This window comes from Psammomys obesus, unplaced genomic scaffold (assembly GCF_907164565.1).
Source record: "Psammomys obesus unplaced genomic scaffold, mPsaObe1.curated_primary_1811, whole genome shotgun sequence".
NCBI lineage: Eukaryota > Metazoa > Chordata > Mammalia > Rodentia > Muridae > Psammomys > Psammomys obesus.
Genome location: NW_026596244.1, coordinates 4,921,760 through 4,945,199, shown reverse-complemented (window position 1 = coordinate 4,945,199; position 23,440 = coordinate 4,921,760). Strand labels below are relative to the sequence as shown.

At 37.3% G+C, this 23,440-nt stretch overlaps 1 protein-coding gene and 1 pseudogene across 1 annotated transcript in view; one reads left to right on the top strand and one right to left on the bottom strand.

Moving 5' to 3' along the window:
* Window positions 1-23,440, bottom strand: part of Fstl5 (follistatin like 5) — a 687,984-nt gene that overhangs the window by 330,547 nt on the left and 333,997 nt on the right. Inside the window, exon 6 of the mRNA XM_055596667.1 lies at window positions 9,426-9,546. Within this exon, the coding sequence (XP_055452642.1) occupies window positions 9,426-9,546 (121 nt within the window). The remainder of the gene's footprint in view (window positions 1-9,425; window positions 9,547-23,440) is intronic.
* On the top strand, window positions 10,089-11,556 carry LOC129668519 (cell division control protein 42 homolog; annotated as a pseudogene).

Here is a 23,440-nt window from a genome sequence, read left to right as displayed (position 1 = left end):
TTCCTTCCTTCCTTCCTTCCTTCCTTCCTTCCTTCCTTCCTTCCTTCTTTCTTCTTTCTTCTTTCTTCTTTCTTCTTTCTTCTTTCTTCTTTTCCAAAAACAAAGGGCGTTTATTCTGCAGAGAATTCCGGCATGCTAGGGTCAACACCTTCACAAAATGGCGGTGCCACCAGGGTGGCTTGCAGGCTCCTTTTCAAGCCGGAAGGGGGAATTTCTACTGTGACTACCTGACTTCAGTTGGGATTGGCTAGTGTCCATGGAAGCTACCTGTCCGTTTGGGACTAGCTGGCTTCTTGGAACTAAGTCCCTCATTCCTCCCTTAAGTAGGATTCCATCTCGGAACCTTGAGGTGGGTTCAAGGGTGGTATTGGTGCTAAGACTCAATAATTAAAGAGTAGAAATAGGTTCTTTAACAAATTTAACTAAGGCATTGGTTATGTGGGGCCCATAAGTAAGAGCAAGCAACAAAAGGACCATGGGTCCAGCAAGAGCCAAGACCAGGGTTGTCAACCAGGGGTACCTGTTAAACATTGATTCATACCACTTTGGAGACTGTTCTCTATTTTTTGTTCATAAAGCCTTTTTCAGAGGAATGCGATGGATTCTTTGACAACCCCAGAACGATCTACATAGAAACAGCATTCTTCGCTCAAGACTACAAAGAGGCCTGCCTTTTGGAGGAATAGCGAGTCCAGACCTCTTCTTTTTTGCAGCACTACTTCTCCCAGTGATGAGTAGGAGTCCTGGATATGGGTGATCGATTTTTCTAATTGCTCTATATCTTCATCTACAGCTGACATTAGGAGCCTATAAATTTTATCCTGTGAAACTAGTACTGAGGTTCTAGTACCTATGGTTCCACCAGGCCCAGATCCAGAAGGGAAGACAATGAATAGTATGGCTGGGATGTACACCTGATTTGCTTGTCTAGTCGGCGGCTCTAGCTGGTAAAGGACTTTTTCTCGGTAGTAAGACACTTTGTGGAATAGCTCTACCAAGACACAAAAATGTTTAATATGGTTTAAGACCTGGGTATGCACGCAGGGAGTCAGAGCAGTGGTACAAGCCCAGCTGGCATTAACTTGTGGGATAAGTAACCAGTTCCTGCCAGCACCTGAGTTTCATTGCAAAAATGGGAATAACCTTGGGGGAGGAAGTGGCAGGAGAAGGTTCTGTTTAACACAGAGACCATTTCCTGTCACAAGCTGTAGGGTTAGTATTTCTTTTCCTGATTGTTGCCATCTGCATGTCAGGATATCAGAGGATACAGGATTCGTTTCCTGTAATTGCAATTCTCTCATAAAATGGAGGCTTGATATCTAGGCACAGCCAGCAGGTCTTAATAAGGTCTGGCCTAGAGGTATTTAAGACCTCATAGATAGCATTGAAGAGTTCTAATGGTCCAGATTTGGGTGGTGGGGTTGAGTTTAGGGTAGGGCTTGTCTTGGACAGTATGGTTGTCAGTTCTTGTCCAGGGGTGGATTTGGGCTCAATATGGAGTTGGTTTTGAGCTAGTCTAGGTAATTCTTTATTTGGGCTTAGGGGCCATACTACCTCTGTGGATCTTGAGGTCTGGCTAGTTTATATGATGGTGAACAGGGGCTGGGATCTTAGGGGTCTACTCAGACAGTGTGATCTACTCAGACAGTAGAGAGACGTAACATTTCCATTTGCTTTTAAAGCACCATTTACATCAATATTGCCTCTCTGATGTCTTTTATGCGATAGATAGACAGAAAATAAAGACGTTTTGTTTGAAGTGTAAAACCTTTGGCGTGCACGTGTGAATCATTCTGTTCATGCAAGTTCTAAAGAATGCCCAAGAGGCAGACACTATAGATTTTACATCAATATCTATTACAGTAAGCCCCAAATTAGGGTGAACTCAAGATTTGTTATGGTTTCATTTATCTATGCACAAATCATCTTTCATAGATAATTCATGAAGTCATTCACCAGAGACAAATTCAGTAACCTAAATACAGTCTTTTTTTTTTCATGAAATAAGAATGTAAAACGACACACCATACATTAAATCATGAATCAGAAAATTCACACAAAATGAAGAAACAATAGAAATCATCAAGCCTTCAAAGAAAAAAAGGAATATTATGAGCAGCATCCAACATATATAGGACAATAAAGTTTGGCTGAGGGAAAGCTGGTGAGTAAGATGGAGGATAGGTGCCTCTTTAGGTGGAAAGGGTTCACCTTCCCCATTCTCTTACTCACAGGTCACAATCATGATGACTCTAAAGCCAAATAGGAGCTTTAGATGTCTGGAAGTTTTCATAATATATTCTTTTCAATACATTCTTATAAGTGCAGTTCTACCGCTGAACATTACTGTTTTTCAGGTTTCTTTAGTCACCTTCTCAATCACTAGTAATCTTGCTTCTACCACTGAATATCTGCTGAAAATTTATGGCCAATTATCAGTGACTTTTCTGCTGGGAAAAGTAGACTTTCTTGCCTTGAGCTTAGCCTTGGAAAATGTTGACAAATTTCTTCCTTTTTTTGTTTTCTTTTTATTAAATAATTCAATTTACATCTTGGCCATTGGCCCCTCCCTCCTCTCATTGGTCCCACCCTCTCTCTGGTATCCTTTCTTCCCTATTCTGAGGAATAGTGACACACCCCTACCCAAACACCCCAGCTCATCTATTCAAATAAAGGCTGAGCGCATAGTCTTCACCTGTGGTTTTGTTGGGAAGCCCCATCTGTGGGAAATGATCAGGAAGCAGGTTTGTTTCTTTACTTTCTACCCATCTACGTGCTTTTCATTTTTAATTACTTCTGATAATTTATTGTGGGCTTTCCTCTCTGTGATGATGCTTGTATCCTTATTTTAACTCTTAACTTGATATGATATACAATAATCTTTTAAGAACTTTAATGAGCAGTTGTCAAGGTCAGGTGGGCTTCTGCACTTTCTTTGGGGGATTGTCTTGATTATTAATTGATGTTGGAATACTCTAGGTAACAACATTCCTTAGGCAGAGGGTCCTGGAGTATATGGGAATGGAGAAAACCAGCAAGTATGTATTCATGTGCTTATTCTGTCTCTGCTCTTGACTGTGGATGTGATGCTTTAAGGAATGGACTATGACCTGGAGTATAAGTGAAATAAACTTTTCATCTTCTATATTATTTTAAGACAAGGTATTAGTCACAGCAACAGGAATGAGGTAAAGCAAACTCTGAACTCTAAAGGAGTGGTACCTGCAGATACTCCATGAGGAGTTCAGTAAGAGATAAGCAACCAGAAAGGGAAATCCATTCCAGTAAAAGTGTCTTTATAAAAAGGACACTGTATCCTCTCTCCACCTTTGAGGATACACTAAAACTGCAACCATTCTTTGGCATGTCAGGAATACTGCAATTGAGTAACACTGAATTGACTGGGAGACTTTTCAACAAGTTTTCATATTTAAAAGCTAATATAAGAAATGAAGCATTGTACTGTGTATTGCATTGTAGAAGCTACTTAAGAAAGACCCCCTACTTCTGTTCCACCATTTCTTCTTATACAGTCAAGAAAAAGATAGGGGTGGGAGTTAGCCTGTATCAGAGGACGCCAGATCTGTTTTTCTGGCTTGGATCCCTCACTAGGGGATACATTACTCTTAAGTTAGATTTTTCTCTTTGAATATGCCAGGATATCCATTCATTTCCCAAATTGTTTTTCATTCAATGTTCCCCACTTCAGGGAACAACATCACTATTACCAAGCTGAATATCTACCAAGCCGCTGAGGAAAACTGGTTGTGCATATGAATTATTTCCCGGATATGGCCTCTTCTGGCACTTCTCAGTTGCTATTTGGTCCTGACCTCATCACATTTACAATTTAATGAGATAGTCTTAATTATATTTATTAACTGCATTATTTTTCTAAATTAATTTAGTTCTTCCTAAATTAATGTTTCATCATACAAAAAGGGTTAATATGATATTCATCCATTCTGCTATAGTTCTTAAATGGTTCTGACAACTAATATTTTAACATTGTGATTTCGTAGAAAAAAATGTTCTTTTTTATATTATCACAATTTTCTTTTTCTTATATTATCATCATGGAATAATATAACATTACAATGATGAAATAATAGTTAATGATGCACACTGTTTTATCATTAAGTTTCTTTGCTAACATACAAATGATTAACTAGAATTCAAGAAATCTGTCTATTCTTGTACCATATTTCATTACTGATCTGGCCTTAGTTTATGGCTCTGGGTATTCACAAATAAATCTGCAAATTTCCTGAGCATCTGTTTAGAAGTTATATGGAAGATAATACCCCTGTATGAAAAAGACTGCCTAAATTTTCACTCTACTATATCTCCTAATATAATTGTCACTTTTATTGCATGTCTGAAATTATACATTCTAGGCATGAGGTGGGTGTTCTATTTAAATTGCATTGACTATTGCAGCCTTCTAGATAAAAAGACACTTGGTGTATGTTTTTAATAGATTGATTTTCCATTATTGGTACACAATTTTATTAGTGATACCTAAATATTTTAAAATAAGGCATCTTTTTACATGCATACAATTATAAAAAAGCTTGCCACTAAACTTCAAAAAATCCAATGAAGAGAAAGAGACATCCACTTAAAATTCCCATTTTATTTCAACACTGTTTTTGTATATAGTTCATAAAAGTCTATTTCTTCCTTTTGAAGGTTTATAATTTGATGCTTGTTGCAAAGGAGGGTGAAAAATAGACTGTGATACCGTGCAAAGGCTACTGTTTGATGAGACCAGAACAGAACTGAAATATCATCCAAAATTGCAGCATTGTTTAGAAAATTGTGCCCTTAAGGGATGAGATGAATATCATTATAAAATTTGAATTGAATAGTTTACAATTATAAAACAACAGAACCTCATTACATGATGAATAGTTGGGGGCTGCAGAGATAGCTCAGCAGTTAAGAGCACTGGTTCCTGTTCCAGAGTACAATTCCCAGCAACCACATGGTGGCTCACAACCATCTGCAGTGGAATCTGTTTTGCATTTCTGGTGTGCATGAAAACAGTGCATTAATATACATAATGAATAGTTGCCAAATACATTTCTTTTCTTTGATTCCTTTTAATGTTTCATATCTTATCTTTTGTATGTGTGTGCACAGGGGTTTTAGCGTGTAGATGGAAGCATTTGTATATAGATTCTTGTAGGATCCCAAGGTTGTATTAAGCTACCTCCCTCAATAATTCTCCACTTTATTCATTAACCCAGGGTCTCATTGTTGAACACAGACAACACCAGTTAGGATAGTTGAGCTATACAGTAGAGCTTTTCCCTGAGATGCTGTGTCTCCGTGTTCTCAGTCCTGAAATTACAGGTAGGTCTCCTTACCCTCTCATTTGCATGGGCATCTGAAGGGGAGTCCTCGTGCTTACACACAAGGTGAACCAGCTTTTGGTTGGTTTTTGTTTGTTTTGGTTTTGGTTTTGGTTGTTGTTGTTTTGTTGTTTGTTTGATTTGAGGCAGAGTGATGATACATAGCTCCAGATGGCTCAGTTTCAATCTTCTGATCTTTAAAATTTGAGTTAAAAAATGGGGTTCAGTTGTTTTCCTTGTGAAGCTCCTGTCCCTTCCAGGTCTTTCTATTTACCTCTTCTTCCATAACGTTTCTGGCACTCTGCCCAAAGTTTGGCTATGAGTCTCAGTATCTCCTTTGATACCCTGTTAGGTAGAATCTTTTAGAGGTCCTCTGTGGGAGGCTCCTGTGTTGTTTCCTATCTTCTCCTACTTCCAATGTCTATCCTGTTTGCCCTTCTGAATGAGGATAAAGCATCTTACCTAGGGTCCTCTTTCTTGTTTAGCTTCTTTAGGGCTGTAGAGTTTACTATATTTATACTATATTATATGGCTATTATCCACTTATAAATGAGTAAATACCATATGTGTCTTTTTCCTTTTCTCGTTTTTAATTGCTGAGTAATAGTCCATTGTGTAAATGTACCACACTTTCTGTATCCATTCCTCCGTTGAGGAATGGATAGGTTGTTTCCAGATTCTGGCTATTACAAATAAAGCTGCTATGAACATAGCTGAACAAATGTCTTTATTGAATGGTGGGGCATGTTTTGGCTACATGCCTGGGAGTAGTATAGCTGGATTTTTTATTTTATTTATTTCTTATTAATTTTGGTTTATATACTTTCTATCCCAGCTGTAGCCCCCTCCATTGTCCCCTCCTAATCCAGCCCTCCCTCCTTCACCTCCTCCCATGCCCCTACTCCTGTCCACTGATAGGGGAAGTCCTCCTTCCCTTCCCTCTGACCCTAGCCTATCAGGTCTAATCAGGATTGGTTCCATTGTCTTCCTTGATAAACTAGTAAGGCTGCTTCCCTCAGGGGGAGGTGATCAAAGAGCCAGGCCACTGAGTTCATGTCAGAGACAATCCCTGTTCTCCTTGCTAGGTCCCCACTTGGAGACTGAGCTGCCATGGCCTACATCTGTTAAGAGGTTCTAGGTTTCAGCCTTGATGAGACCTGATAAGTTAGGGTCAGGCAGAAGGGAAGCAGGACCTGCCCTATCAGGGGACTAGGGAAAGGGCATAGAGAGAAAAGAGGGAGAGTGGGTGGTACTGGAAGGAGACAAGGGAGGGGGCTATAGTGGGGATTCAAAGTGAAATTGTAATTAATTAATTAAATTTAAATGTAACGCTCAAAGTCTGAGCCAACATGCTAGCCTGCCAAGTGCTTTTCCTACCTAACAGATCTCTATTTCTCAAATATTGAACATATAAACCCTTATGTTATCTTTATCTCTCACCTAAGGCCAGGATCATTATAATAACTATTAAGTCAATTGCAAGTACTATGCATGAGTTCCATTAAATTATGTCTGCAGTACAGTCTAATATTAAACGGACCCTCATAACTTTTCTTCTGGAAAGTAGATAACTACTTTTGTAAAGTAACATTACGAAGAGACTATCATGATTTATCACTTTTGAGTTTCATTGACTATTGATTTATTTATTATAAAAATTTATCAGAAAAATATATTTCACATCAACACCAAATCATATTCCAAAACATGGGATGATTTCTCCCTGAAAATGACAATCAGCAATATGGTAGGCAAGATTCTTATCTTTTGACACATTCAGAGAATATTTCATAGACAAAACACAAATATTTTCCTTTAGTACTCTTCCCAAATGCCTTATAAACTATGTATAATTCAGTTATTTCCAGCTAATTCTGTGGATTACTTCACCCATTATTATTTATTCCATGTTTTTTCCTAGTATAAAATAGAGGTAATGGTTGGAACATTTTCTAAGGAAACACTTTCTAAAGAAACAAAAATAACCTCTTTCAGATGCCACATGTTCTTTCAGACTACCTGCTGTCTTTCAGGTTGCCTAGCAACACATGACATGATCAGCTGCCTCCAAAGGATGCACTGCTGTAAAAGGACCCTCAGTCTCTCTCTCTCTCTTTCTGTCTGTCTCTCTGTCTCTTCTCTCTCTAACCTCTTAAACTTTCCCACTATCTCTCTGTCTCCGACTCTTTGCCCACATGGGTAACTCAGGCTCAAACTCTCCTTTCTTTCCTTCTGTCTCAAATAAACATCCTTGTACCAGACCTGTTGTGTGATGTGTAATTTATTATCATAAGAGAACATATTCATGTTGGACTTGTTTTCTTAAATACTCTCAACTCTCAGGCCCTTTCTTGATTGTGTCATTCTTTCTATTCTCTGACCTTTGTTCTCCCAAATTTAAAGCCTCTTAAGTGAAGCAGTAGTTGTAGTATTACTATATTTGTAAAGACCCTTCACACCAAAGCACAGATGACAATCTCTTATTATTATTTTAAGTTACATTTTTATAAACTTCTGCCTTGTGTGGTATTATAAAATAATAGGTGAAGCGGGTTTTATAATAAATTATATGTACTTGTTTTTCCTAATAAGCCATTTTTTTTTTTGCTCTTTTTTTCTGTCTCCTTGAGGTCTAAAAGAATGCCTAATATAGAGTGTGGATTGATGTAAAATGCAGTTTTAATAACAAAGATGACATAGACTTGATATTGTACTAAGCAATTTTTCTTAATCTCTATGTGATTCATTGTATTCATATAAACTTGCAATGATTAACTTCTGTCATTAAATTTTTTCAAGGCATATTGGCTTGAAATGTTGGTCACCCTTTTAAGTGACCAACAACTTCCTGAGTCATCTTTCCTAGTAAATTCCACTTTCTCATTTAAGAGAACATGCAATTTGAATAAATCCCAATACTATTTTTGTACCCGGTCTTAATATGGATAGCCTATGGATATTTTTTACATTATTTTTGAGTATGTGTATTATCTTTGTGTGAGTATTCCATGTGTGCACATGTTGCTGCACAGGCCAAAACCTAACAGGGGAGCATGCAGAGCTATTTCACCTAGGTGTTGGAAACTCAGCACAGGTTCTCTGTAAAAGCGTCAGCTGGTTTTAACTACTATGTCATCTCTTCTGCTTAATGAAATAATACTTTTTTTAAAGTAACTTCTTCCCAATCAGTCACCTGTAAGATGGAAACAGTTTAATTTTAAACAGATCATTTACAGTAATGTACATCATATTTCTATATTTTTTCAACAAAGGCTATTCATCTATAATCAAGCTCTCTGTCTCAAAGTTTATTTTCATGTACTCAGTTGAATGCATAATATACTTTTTTTAGTGCTTTGCAAGTCCCCACATCTGTTTATTTGTTGTTGGTTTGTTTATTTGTTTTTCTCTTGAGCACAACTTGATTCTTTCATTGTTTTTATTTTGTTTTTTGGTGGTTTTATTGTCCTTTTTCTTGAAGTTATTTTTAAAGAATGGTCAAATAGGAAATTTATGTTGACTAAATAATTTTAACTTTTTTATGTAAAAATATACAGAAAGTACAGTTCTTTATTCTAAGAGACATTTAAACAACTTAAACAAATATATATTATTCTGGAGTACCTTAGTATGAACATAAAAAGAAAAAAATTCTAAAAGCAATAGCTCCTGGAATATACAGTAACCTCATCTGTTAATTCATTTTGCAATCCCAATGAAGTTGTAAATATCATTGCAAAAGTAATTAAATAGTTTTTGGTACATGAAGACAACAGGTCAGTGTTCTTCCTCTAGAGTAGCCTCAAAGATAGCTTTGTAAACTGGCTCTCAAAATAAAGTCAGTAAGACACAGGATACCCTAGGAAAGAGAGCAATTCCACTGGGTTTTGGAAATGCAAAACCCCCTGGCTTTGCATACACTCTGGAGGAGCCAAAACCTTGATTTCTCTTCCTTATAACACTTCTCCTAAGAAATAGCTTGTACTTTGGATCAAGCTGACATATCATCTTGAATAAAGCAACAGGAAAAAAAGAGCAAAATGAACTAAAGATTGACCCTGTACTTACGAAATGCTCTGTAGAATTCTTCAAGAGCAAGGTGCTTGTCAGCATTGAAGTCATCATACTTGAGCAGATCGTACAAAGAACAGTCAGAAAGGTCCTTGTAAAGTTCTTCCTGTTTAATCACCTGGCAACCAATACAATAAAATCTTTATAACTGTGTTTTAATGTTTCTATATAATATAGTTAATTCTAGGTAACAGTCACAAAATAGAATACTTTAAATCTGAAGAATAGTTAAAAAAAAAAGAAATCAATAGCAAATATGGATTTTGGTTACTGAACAATTATTTTTCACCACTATAATGACAAAGCTAAGATACAGACTTAGAATTTTGTCTGAATTTTCTAATGAAAAGAATCAGAGTATAATTTAACAAATCTGTATGCTTTTCCTTTTGGCTTGAATTATTGGCTTTATTTACACCAACTCAAGGAGACAACTGCACAGGAAAACCACGTTCTATGCCTCATTGACCTGTGTCAGAAGAAAACACTGTTCCATCCTGTTGTGAAAAGTACAGCATGCTGTGACTACTTCCTTCTTCATATTGTTTGTGAAAAAGTGAAGTTAGATTTTGTTTCCTTATGCCTAAATTTCTCTGTAGCTGGAGATGAGTCATTTGAGATTGGGCTAGACTCCCTGCTCACAAAAGAACTATTAAGCAAATGACTGTTTCCAGGAGCCAGACAGAATTAATGCAGCGATTGATAACAAGTCTATTCAAGCATGGTGAGGCAAACCATTATTGTCATTCCTACTCTGTCTGCTCCCATAGACTGAGGTTCAACACTTTTATATATACTCTGCTGATTTTGACTATTGCTTGTCAGAAAGCAGAGCTTACAAAATTTTGCAGACATTCCTATCCATAGTGTGCATTTGCATTGCTTACTATTCTACCACATAAGGAGGAAGTAATGCCTACTGCCTGTAGCGTAGCCTCAAATTGCTGTTTTTGTTTTAAAGGAGAGGCAATATAATCAGAAAACAGAATCACTGTAATCATCAGCACTGTATTTGGGTCTTTCCCATGCCATTTAATAGCTGTTTAGTTTATATTGCAAGCCACTTCACATTACTCAATTAGAAAATAAATACAATATTATACCTTTATTCATATAGAAGTAGTTAAGTGCAATCAAGCCATGTACTATGCACTCAAAATGGTCATTTAACATTAAAAAGTAATTGCTCTTCATCTAATGTATATCATTAAATAATTCTCTGAAGGGTTTCAGGGACCAGCCTCTGTGCATTCACAAGTGTTTATCTTTCTTTGCATAAAACATAGCATTTCACATATATTTTGTTAAATATAAGCAGCTGCTGATTCTATTCTCAGGATCTTCTATTGCATCTAATCTATGTTTTAACCCTTTGTGGGATACCTATATATTGGAGGTTTGGTGGTCCAAGTTGAATGAAGAGTGAATGACTTATGGGCTCTCTCTGAAAATGGGATCAACAGGTAGAGCTGCCAATGCCCCAGAGGAGAAGCTGAGATCAACGTGTAATTTGAAATAGTAAAAGTGCATGTAAAACTCTTTACACGATGCAGTTAAGTATGTTGTTGTTGGTAATGGTGCTGTTGGTAAAACATATATCCTGATATCCTACATGACAAGCAAACTTCCATCAGAATATGTTCCAACTGTTTTTGACAACTATGCAGTCAAGGTTATGATTGGGGAAGAGCCATATACTATTGGACTTTTTGATACTGCAGGATAAAAGGATTATGACAGACTATGACTACTGAGTTATCCACAAACAGATGTTCTTCTAGTGTGGTTTTCAGTGTCTCTCCACCCTCACTCAAAAATGTGAACGAAAAGTGGCCACCTGAGATAACTCACCACTATCCAAAGACTCCTTTCTTTCTTGTTGGAGACCAAATTAATCTCAAAGAAGACCCCTCTACTCTTGAGAAACTTGCCAAGAACAAACAGAAGCCTATAGCTCCAGAGACTGTTGAAAAGCTGGCATGGGATCTGAAAGCTGTCAAGTAGCTGTCAAATATGTGTAGTGCTCCTCCCTCACACAGAAAAGCCTAAAGAATGTGTTTGATAAAGCAATATTGTTGCCCTGGAGGCTCCAGAACCCAACAAGAGCCACAGGTGTGTGCTACTATGAACACTTCTCCAGAGCCCTTTCTGCACAGCTGTTATTTAAGCTGATCATACTTAAAATCATGTTTAAATCAAACTAGAAATTAAAATGTTTCTGCACTGATGACAAACACCCTACATCTACCCGCATGCATTCATGTAAGACACGCACCATTGGTATGCACCCCTTGCCCTTCCAGTAATAGCTAATCTTGAATAATTATGTGTGGCACTAAAAGTGATGAGTGTTAGCTTTTTTTCCTTGTTTAAAACAACAAAAAGAACAACAAATCTCCACGAATGTATTGTTTTGTTTAAAGCAAACACAAGGCATGCTTGTGATGACTGTAACAAACTAACTCGAATTGTCAAAGCTGTTCGCTGGTTCCATTTTGGAGAGTGAAATGGGGCATGTTCTTGTCTTTTGCTTTTGTTTTTTTTTCCTCCAACCCATCCCTCCTATTGGGGTGTATAGAGGGTTGTTTCTTACTCTTGTTTTTAAAAATTTGAAAACCAGAGGACAGCCTGTGTGGCGGAGGACAGGTTATTCCCACATTCTACTCCCTAGGTCTAATTTAGCAAATACGTCCCCACCTGGTACTCTTAGGAAGGAGTATAGAATTGCTTTATTTAATAACATACTCCTTCTTGAAGGCTGCCTTTTCTCTCCACCCTTAAGCTGATCCAGTCTTTGATGAAACTTGTGAGAGTGGGTGGAAGCTGCCTTGTCCCTCTTTCTAGGATGCACTCTATATGTGACTAACTTTCAAGGGTATTTGTTTGCCATTAGATGATTCAGGGGAACATTTTCTAACTTATTTCATTGATAAATAAAAAAAAGTATTGCAGCTTTTGAAGTACATTTAATAGATTGAGTTATTAATTTAAAAAAAGCACTTTTGCCCCTGTCAGTCAGGGGCAAAATCTATGCTTAGCTATGCCTAGATTAAGCTGAAGACTGGGAACATTCCTTAAGGGTTGGTGTTGGAAGACACATGGTTACTGATGAAGGCCATTTCCTTTCAGCTGTTGAGGGGACGGGCTTGCTTCATTCAGAAGCTATGAGCATGTGGGCTGGGGTGCATACTATTAACCAAGTCAGGGGTATCCCCCTTTTTTATTAGGAACCCTTGAACAAATGGCTGAAGTTCTCTCAAGAAAAATGGCGAGAGCCCTGTGACTCTTCATTAGTGTTAATAGAGACTTTATCAGGCTGTTTTGTTTGCAGATTCCCGTTTTTAAAAATGTTTCGGTACTCTCCTTCCCCACTCCTGATCTTGTGGATTCGTTAGTGCTGAACCATTGATTTCTTATGTCTCAACTCTTTGTATATGAATTCTTTTCAGATGTATTAAACAAACAAAGCCCTTAAAGAAATAAAAAGAAAATGGGATCAGCGTATACTAAATACCTAATCAATGACATATAATGACAATGTACTAACTGCCAACAAGGTCCTCCCTAATATATTTCTTTATTTTTATCATAATTGTATTATAAATAAATAGCAAATAAAAACACTATATAGAAAAATTAACCAGACACACAGTCAGCACCTCAGAGAACTTTTATAAGGTTAGACTAAGCCATTCTGAAGCAGCATGCCTTCACTTGAATTTTACACTTTATCAAATATGTTCTTGTAGATAATTTTTTACTGATTTTTAATTTTTCTTGATTAAGGTGGTGTTTGTAACATAGACAAGGGGAAGGTATGGGCTTCTCTGGCTTAACCAGTCTCATACATAGATGCTATGGATGATGAGTATTACACCATATGGTCTGCACTTCGTAGCTGCAGGGATCAACACTACTGCCTAATGGCTGAAGCAATCACAGCAATAAGCCTTTATCCTTTCCCTTGAAGAAGCAACAGACCCCTCAGTCATTATCCATCTGTTATTGATTAGACAGCATATAATGATTTTGCTAGGGCCTGGGAGTTGGCAATATATCTGATCTCGCCTCATTGTAATTTTTCCTGATCACTCATATTGCTGGAGTTAGGACAATATTTAGGATGCAGTAACACTGGGGTTTATCAGACATTTCAATATTAGTAACTTCTATGTCTCATGTAAATTTGTAATTGGGTAGCTCAAACAAGATATGAGTTTGTTTTTTCATTTTATGCCTCATATTTTTGTCTAATCAGTTGCTAAAATGAAATTAATTTTTACACCTAGGAGAGAAGTTTCCAGCTTTTTGGTATTTGCTTATGTGTTCTTGTTTTATCTCAGCTGGATTATGATTGTACAGCTCAAGGTCAGCATGCTGCTAGAGTGAGTGTGTGTTACAGTGTGGATCTTGAATATACATAACAAGCTTACAGAATTTTTATAAGCAATGCCATCACTCATAGATAATCCTTTGAAGTTGTATTGATTATGGTCCAGAAGTTTTGCTTTTAACTTTCCTCTCAGCAAATTATTCTCCCTACTGTTCTTCATTAGTCATCTAGTCAATGTATAGTTTTTATCCATTGTCTTGGCTTGCTAACCACTGCTCCAAAGTTTGAAATACAGCATATGATAAGACAGACAAAAACTTTGTAATTGAGAGAAAAGCAAGACACTGAAAAAAAAAAGTCATCAAGATAAGTATATTTGGAGAAACATCAATTGGAAAAACTAGTTTGCAATAAAAAATATTCATAAGAACTGTGGAAATAAAGCACTTTAGGGACTTTGGAAATACAGCAACATTTTAGCATAATCATAAGCAAGGCCCTTTGAAGTTAAAAGGAAGAATTTTTCCACTTTAACCAAGCAATGCAACATGGGAAAAGTGGCTTCTTTGTTGGGGAGAGATTGTGAAATCCTTAACTTGGAATTCAGTTCCAGGAAACAGGGCATTGTAACACAGTGCTGGACCAGCTACTCCAATTTGCTGCATGCTAAGGGATTGGATGAAGCCTCTACGCTCAAGTTAGCACTGAAAGCCAGGGAAAAACTCAACTATCAGCCCTTTCCAGAGTGTGGGAACCGAAGCACAGAGAAAATCTCCAGGAGGGTAAGATGGAGAATGAACTGCAGAAGGATTCCTTGAAAGAGCTCTGGACTCTCACAGTGAAAGACAACACAAACCCAAAAGATCCTGCATCCAGGATAGTCTATGAAGATGTAGCATGATGTGAAAAGAGATTTGCACCCAGCAGAGTGATTCTCCAGTCTACATTGATGAGAGCTGGGGTGTATGCCTGATATAACCTAAAGCAACAATGCCAAATACTGGTAGTTAAAAGCCCCGTTAGGTGCCATTACACTTAGTGCTAACCTCAGTTATGAAGGCACAAAATCCACCCTATCTTCTTTAACTTTAGTTAGTACAGTTTAATGATTGATTCTGTGTGACATGGAATAAAATGGATGAGCAAGTTCAGGAATTGCTTTGTATTTCAGGGCTAGGCCTGCCGAAATAAAATTCAGCAATTGTAAGATACCATGACCCCTATCCAAAGGCACTGCCCTGAAGATAGCATGTTGAGATTCTTCCTGGTGACAAGATCATGCTTACAGCCTTGGCAGGACAGATTTATAATCTAACCTATACTCTATCTTGTAGGTATCTCTGGAGATGGATGTCTGGGAGTACATGATAATTAAATATGAGATAATTAAGTTAGGAGAAAGGGAAAAAATATGTAAAACGTGACATCAAAATGGAACATTTGGAGATCAGTAGAGTACAATTATAGTTTGTAATTATGTTTTTACCCTTTTGTTCTTTAATTTTTATAATCATTTAAAAATATCTGATTATAATCAAAGGATGGGATTTGTGGGACTCATGGGCATAACAAAGCAGAATCATATAGTTGATGCTTCACATTTACTTTCCATTGCTGTGATAAAACATCAAAGCAAATTTTGGCATCCACTTCCACATTATAGTCCCTTGTTAAGGGAGGTCCTCATAGAAACTCAAGGAAAAACCTGAAGACTGAATCTGAAACTGACACCTTGGAGAAATGCTGAGTGCTGGACTGCCTTGTCTGGCTTGCTCAGCTACTTTTCCTATACAGCTCACCATGCACACTTCATCTTGACTCTCTTACATTAATCGTTAATCAAGAAAACGTTCCAAGAAAAAAATTAATCAAGAAATTTTATCATTAATCGAAAAATGCCTATAAGCCAATTTGATGGAGACAATTCCTCAAATGAGGGTCAGTCTTCTCAAATGTCTGTATTTTTGTGTCAAGTTGACAAAAAAAATCAGAACATTGATACAGTAAATTATAAGACAAGAATCAAAACAAAATAATGAGAAAAATAACCATAAAAGAAAGAGGTGGGGCAAGGATGAGCGAGATAACCGTAATACCCCTAAATTATAGAATAAAATTGCAATAATAAAAGATTTCCAGATCATAGTACAGTATAAATATTTTAAATTTTCCAATTAAAAACCAGAATGAGTAAATGAAAATAGAAATAAAAATTCCCAAGCACATGATGCTTTCAAGAACCAGAGTCATTGCTAAGAACACACATAGATTGAAAGAGCTCAATGGCTGGCTCTCAGATCGCCTCCCCTAATGAGACCTGATAGGCCAGGGTCAGAAGGAAGGGGAGGACCTCCCCTATCAGTGGACTTAAAGAGGGGCAGGGAGAAGATGAGGGAGGGAGGAGATGAGGGAGGGAGGAGAGTGGGACAACAGCTGCGATACAAAGTGAATAAACTGTAATAAATAAAAAATATAAAAAAAGAAAGAGCAAAAAAGAGCAATAAAAATATTCTATTTAAATCTATGTTTTTAAAAGCAATAGTAATCATGCTTTTATCTACTGGAGAAAATTTTAATCAAAATCAGTAAAGAAAAAATGTTAATATGAAGGGAGAAAGAAGTTGGTTCAGATAAACCAAACAAACTCTAAATATAAAGGCACTGCATGTGAGAAAACTCAACTATATAGAGAAAATATTAGTATAGATACAGCTAAAACCTACAGTATAGGAATATCAGGAACTTCAAAACCTTATATACAGTGATGAAAAGAGCATACAGAGAGAAAATCAACAAGGAAATCAGAATTAAATTAGAACTAAATGAAATGGACCTGATATTCATACATTCCACTGGGCATCTATAGAACCATTCCTTTGAGAGCACATGGAATGTTCTGAAGGATATCTCGTAGAATTTTCTACAAAGCAGTACTGATAACAATTTTAAAAATTAAAATTATGAGGAATTTATTTAGAAACCACAATAAAGACAGAAATCAATAACAAAAGCATCCTTGGGGACTTTGCAGATATATTCAAATCAACATTATTGAAAAACCCACATAATTAATACAAAAGTAAGAAATGCAGTTGAAAAATGAGACAGATAAAAATGAAAAATAATGTGCCCGAACCTTGAGTATATAGCAAAATCAGTACTAAAAGAGAAATTTATACCAAAAAAAACCCTGAAAATATTCCAATAAATCAGCTTACCACTGTGCTTCAAGGAGCTAGAAAAACAAAAATAAAAGTAAAAATTAGTAGAGAAAAAGTAATACAGAGAGTCAGAAGAGAAATAAAATAAAATACCAATAATGAACGACACAAAGATCAACAAAATTAGAGTTGATTTTGTGTATCTTTCTTAAATGTGAATAAAATATAGAAATTTTAATTTAACTAATGAAAACAACAGAAAGAAGACAATGATAAATAAAAGCACAAATGAAAATGGAGACTTTTTCACAAAATAAATTTACTGGATATTTGGAGTCTATTAAGAACTACAAATTCTGCAAATAGTGATAAATTGACTTCTTCCTTTCCAGATGATATGATAGTATATATGAGTGACCCCAAAAACTCTACCAGGGAAGTCCTACAGCTGATAAACACCTTCAGCAAAGTGGCCGGATACAAAATTAACTCAAAAAAATCAGTAGCACTCCTGTATACAAAAGACAAAAGGGCTGAGAAAGAAATTAGAGAAACAACACCATTCACAATAGCCACAAATGACATAAAGTACCTTGGCGTAACCCTAACCAAGCAAGTCAAAGACTTGTATGAAAAAAATTTCAAGTCTCTGAAGAAAGAATTAGAGGAAGATATGAGAAGATGGAAAGATCTCCCATGCTCATGGCTTGGCAGGATTAACATAGTAAAAATGGCCATCTTACCAAAAGCAATCTACAGATTTAATGCAATTCCCATCAAATTGCCAACACAATTCTTTACAGACCTGGAAAGAAAAATTCTCAACTTCGTATGGAATAACAAGAAACCGAGAATTGCTAAAACAATCCTCTACAATAAAAGATCTTCTGGAGGTATCTCCATCCCTGATCTCGAGCTGTACTATAGAGCAACAGTTATAAAAACTGCATGGTACTGGCATAGAAACAGAATGGTGGATCAATGGAATCGAACAGATTCCAGAAGACCCAGAAATAAACCCACACACTTACGGACACCTGATTTTTGACAAAGATGCCAAAAGCACACAAGGGAAAAAAGATAGCATCTTTAACAAATGGTGCTGGTCCAACTGGATGTCTATATGTAGAAAAATGAAAATAGATCCATACTTATCACCCTGCACAAAACTGAAGTCCAACTGGATCAAAGACCTCAACATAAAACCAGACACATTAAATCGGCTAGAAAAAAAAGTGGGGAATACCCTAGAACTCATTGGTACAGGAGAAAACTTCCTGAACAGAACACCAACAGCACAGGCTCTAAGAGCAACAATCAATAAATGGGACCTCATGAAATTGAAAAGCTTCTGTAAAGCAAAGGACACCGTCATCAAAACAAAGCGACTGCCTACAGATTGGGAAAGAATCATCACCAACCCTCTATCTGACAGAGGACTCATATCCAATATATATAAAGAACTAAACAAGCTGAAAAGCAACAAACCACTTATGTAATCCACTTAAAAAATGGGGAACAGAGCTAAAGAGAGAATTCTCTGCAGAGGAATATCAAATGGCAGAGAAGCACTTACAGAAATGCTCAACCTCATTAGCCATTAGGGAAATGCAAATCAAAACAACCCTGAGATTTCACCTTACACCCATCAGAATGGCCAAGATGAAAATCTCAAGGGACAACACATGCTGGAGAGGTTGTGGAGAAAGGGGAACCCTTCTCCACTGCTGGTGGGAATGTAAACTGGTACAACCACTCTGGAAATCAATCTGGCGCTTTCTCAGACAACTAGGATTAGCGCTTCCTCAAGATTCAGCCATACCACTCCTAGGCATATACCCAAAAAGGCGCAAGTACACAAAAAGGACATTTGTTCAACCATGTTTGTAGCAGCTTTATTTGTAATAGCCAGAAGCTGGAAACAACCCAGATGCCCCTCAACTGAAGAATGGATGCAGAAACTGTGGTACATCTATACAATGGAGTATTACTCAGCAATGAAAAATAAGGAAATCATGAAATTTGCAGGTAAATGGTGGGACCTGGAAAGGATCATCCTGAGTGAGTTGACCCAGAAGCAAAAAGACACTCACGGCATATACTCACTCATATAAACATACAATATAGAATAAACCCACTAAAAGCTGTACATCTAAACAAACTAAGCAAAAGAGAGGACCCTAACTAAAATGTTCAATCCCCATCCTGAAAGGCAAAGAGGATGGACATCAGAAGAAAACGAAAATAGGAAACAACCTCGGAACCTGCTACAGAGGGCCTCTGAAAGCCAGAAGAAAACAGGAAACAACCTTGAAACCTGCCACAGAGGGCCTCTGAAAGCTTCTGCAGTATAGACTGTCAAAGCAGATGCTGAGCCTGATGGCCAACTGATGGGCAGAGTGAATGGAATTTTATGTAAGAAGTGGGAAATAGTAAGAGCTGGAGGGAACGGGAACTCCACAAGCAGAGCAACAGAACAAGATAATTTGAACACAGGGAACTTTTCAGAGACTCATACTCCAACCAAGGACTATTCGTGGAGATGACCTGGAACCCCTGCACAGGTGTAGCCCATGGCAGTTCAGTGTCCAAGTGGGTTACATAGTAATGGGAAGAGGGACTGCCTCTGACATAATCTGATTGGCCTGCTCGTTGATCACTTCCCCCTGAGGGGGGAGCAGCCTTACCAGGCCACAGTAGAGGACAATGCAGCCACTTTTGGTGAGAACTGATAGACTAAGATCAGAAAGAAGAGGAGAACCTCCCCTATCAGTGGACTTGGGGAGTGGCATGCATGCAGAAAGGGGAGGGAGAGTGGGATCGGCAGGGGAGGAGGGAGGGGCTTATGGGGGGATACAAAATGAATAAAGTGTAATTAATAAAAAAATAATAATAATAAAACATAAAAAAAAGAACTACAAATTCTCAAAATTGTCAATGGAGGAAAAAATGAGCAAATTTCTGGATGCACACATAAACACAATTCATCTGATTGAATCATATGACTCATGAAAAAAAAAAAAACCTGGATATTCCAGTAACAAGTAAGATAGTAATAATAAATGTTTTCTATCAAAGGAAACACCAAGATCTCATTACATCACTGCTCAATTCTGCCAAACATTTGTCAAAAATAGAAATTATTTCAGATCAGTCACAAAAACTTGAAGATGATCTAAATCTTCTGTATCACATTTTAACAGTCCTACATTATGCTGGTATCAGAAGTCAGACATCAGAAGGAAAGGAAGACGGGGAAAAGAGACAGAGGAAGGAAGAAGAGGAGAGGAGGAGGAATGGAAGTAATAGAAGAGAAAGAGAGGGCAGAAAGCTGAAAGCTATAAATAAGTGTCTCTACTGAAAATAGATACAAAGACTTCAACAACATTCTGGAAATACCAATCAAATTATACATTAAGATTACTCCCAGGGGGTATACCAACTCACCCACAAAAACTTTGACCCAAAATTTACCCTGCCTATGAGATATGCAGGGATAAAGATAGAGCAAATAGAGTAGAGATAGAAGGAATTCCTAACCAGTGCCTGGCCCAACCAAAGACCCACCCTATGGCAGAGTGCCAACCCCTGACACTATGAAGGATGCGCTGCTAAACTTGCAGACAGGGGCATTTCAGAGTTGTGCTCTGAGAGGCTGTACCAAGCAGTGCTTCAAAATAGATGCTGAGGCTCATAGCCAGACATTGAGTGATGCTTAGGGAGTCCTGTGGAAAAGTGGGAGGAAAGAGAAAAGGACCAAGAGGTGATAGGAGCACTATAAGAAGATTAACAGATCCAACTAACCAGGGCCCAAAGGGGCTTGCTAAGACTGAATCATCAACCAAGGAGCATGCTTGAATCCAGGCCCCTACAATGACGTAGCAGATGGGCAGCTTTGGCGTCATGTGGGTCCTCTAGTAAGGAAGTGTGGCCTGCATCTGACAAAGACTCACTTGCCAGCTTTTTGACCACTTTCTCAGGGTGTGTCTGCCTTGGCAGGCCACAGAGGAAGAGGACAAGCTCAGTCTGATACAACTTGATGACCTGAGGTTGATGGGGAAAAGGGAGAGAAAGAGAGGGAAGATGGGGCTGGGAGGGGAGGAGAGATGGGGCTACAAGGATTACAGTGAAAAAGGAAACCAACCAACCAAACAAACAAACAAACAAAAAGATCACTCCCAGGATCCACTGAGCCTCATATAAAGAATTAAAGGAACATTCATAAACATAAATTCACAGATACATGGTACCACACGAACAAAATGAAGAATAGATATTATAGCATTATCTCAATAGGCAGAGAACCCTTAATAAAATTCAGAATACTTTCATGATAAAACCTCAGAACAAACTTTATACAGCTGTAACAGGTAACAACATATTGCAACATACCCTCTGTGACCATAACATTCAATAAGGGGGGATGGTAAGTTTTGTCTGGGAGTAGCCAGAATGGGACAAAAGTGCCACTTCACTAACGAAACACTGGAAATTCTACATGAAACCATCAGGAGGTCCAAAGAATCACAGGTATCCAAGGGGGAAAGGAAGGAATAAAATATTCATCATTTGAGTCAATATGATCTTATGTAAAAACAACTCCAAATTCTACAAGAAAAGTTATGAAATCCTTATTACTAAGGGAATTTCCATTACTTGTAGAATCTATCTGCTGAAATTGACAATGGTAGTATAAGTCAAACACTGGATTCCCATTACACTATTTTGTATACATGGTAGGATTATGTCTTTTTGACATGAAAATATTTACCAATTCTCCATTAAGTGCTGATTTGGACAAATTCATTTGTACTTTTTACTCTTGTATATTAAACAGGATTAATCATCATAAAATACACAGGGGACCTTCACTCACCTCTCTCTGTTTTCACAGAAGTACTTGTGTGTTTGCAACTACTTAGTTCCAACTAAAATAGCTTTAGTCCATAAAACAAAATAATCCTTACTAATCTCACTGTAAATAAGTGTGCTAAGTGGCTCAGAATTAAAGAAAAGAGAGAGAAATATAATGGTTTTCATCGATTCAAAATAAGCTTTAATGGTCCCTAAGTAAGTATTTTAATTATTTAAACACAAACACTTGCTACATGTAAATATTGCAAAATCATTATTACCATGCCTACCTTGTTAGCTGGGAAAACTCCTTTTATTTATTTTTACTTTTTATTTAATTTTGTAAATGTATTCACATGGGGTTTTCATTGTGCAAATGGAATTGTAAATCAAATTTGTATAGCAGAATAATCTAAATCATGTAAAGAGTAGTTCTCTCTATAATTTAAATAAAGAGTTGGCACATGTACCCATTCAAAAATATTTTATTTTAATATGCATTTATAATACAAATTGGCCTGTAAAGGTGACAGAATCTAAATAGAGAAAAACTTAAATCAATGTACTCATTACTGCTGCTTATTTAAGCTCAGCATGGCAGAGGGATTCTGTGAGCAAACTCCATACCTTCCTTTCTTTATTTTTAAAGATATATTTGGATATTTTTAATCTGGCATATATGTATTAAATCCATGTGTACCATGTGCATGCAGGTGCCTGAAGTGGCTAGGGAAGATATCAGACCCTGTGAGAAAGGACTTAGAGGGAGTTGTGAGCCACCAAATGTGAGTGCTGTGGATCTCCCCTGGATTTTCTGCAGAAGAAACAAGAGCTTTTGTTACATGAAACACTTCTATGTCCTCCTCACATTCCACAACAGTTATTCTACTATGTCAGGGAAGGCTCTATATTTCCAGTAATAATCATTTTACTCCAAATGTCACAGACTTGCTGCTAGTGCAAATATATCCTTTCTGTTGGTGTAAAAAAATCTACTCAGCCAAAACCAACTTATGGAAAGAAGGGCTTCTTTTGGAAGTCATTTTAGCAGGAATTTCAAGCAACTTGTTACATTAAGTCCACAGTCAAAGGGAAGGGAGAAATGAGGTGCTGTGTCGATGGCCTAGAGGACAGAGGACTGGGCTGTGCAAGTGTGAGGATCAAGATTGGGATTGGGTGCTGGCACACTGTTACCCACAGAAATGCTGAGCAGGCATGGACTACCTGTAATCCCAGCCTGTGGTAGCAGAGACAAGATCCACAAAGGGAAACTGACTAGATTAAATGAATGGAGGCCTTCTGAATTGAATAAGAGATCTTCCATAAACAAAGTAAAGAATGGTCATGGAAATTATTGCATATGCATTTTTACTTACACTCATGCAAACATGAGTGCCTACAACACACACAAGGGGAAGTATACTGATATAAGCCTACTTTGAGGCATAGCTCCTCGGTATTTTCAGATCCTGTCTAGTAATAAGCTATACTAATCATTGTTAGCATTCTAACAAACTGGCTCTCATTTCATTTGATGAAAATAGTTATAGCCTAGTACTTACCTATGTAACATTTTGCTGTCTATGAGTTTAGTTAGCCATGGTCAATGTGTGTGTGTGTGTGTGTGTGTGTGTGTGTGTGTGTGTGTGTATGTGTATGCATGT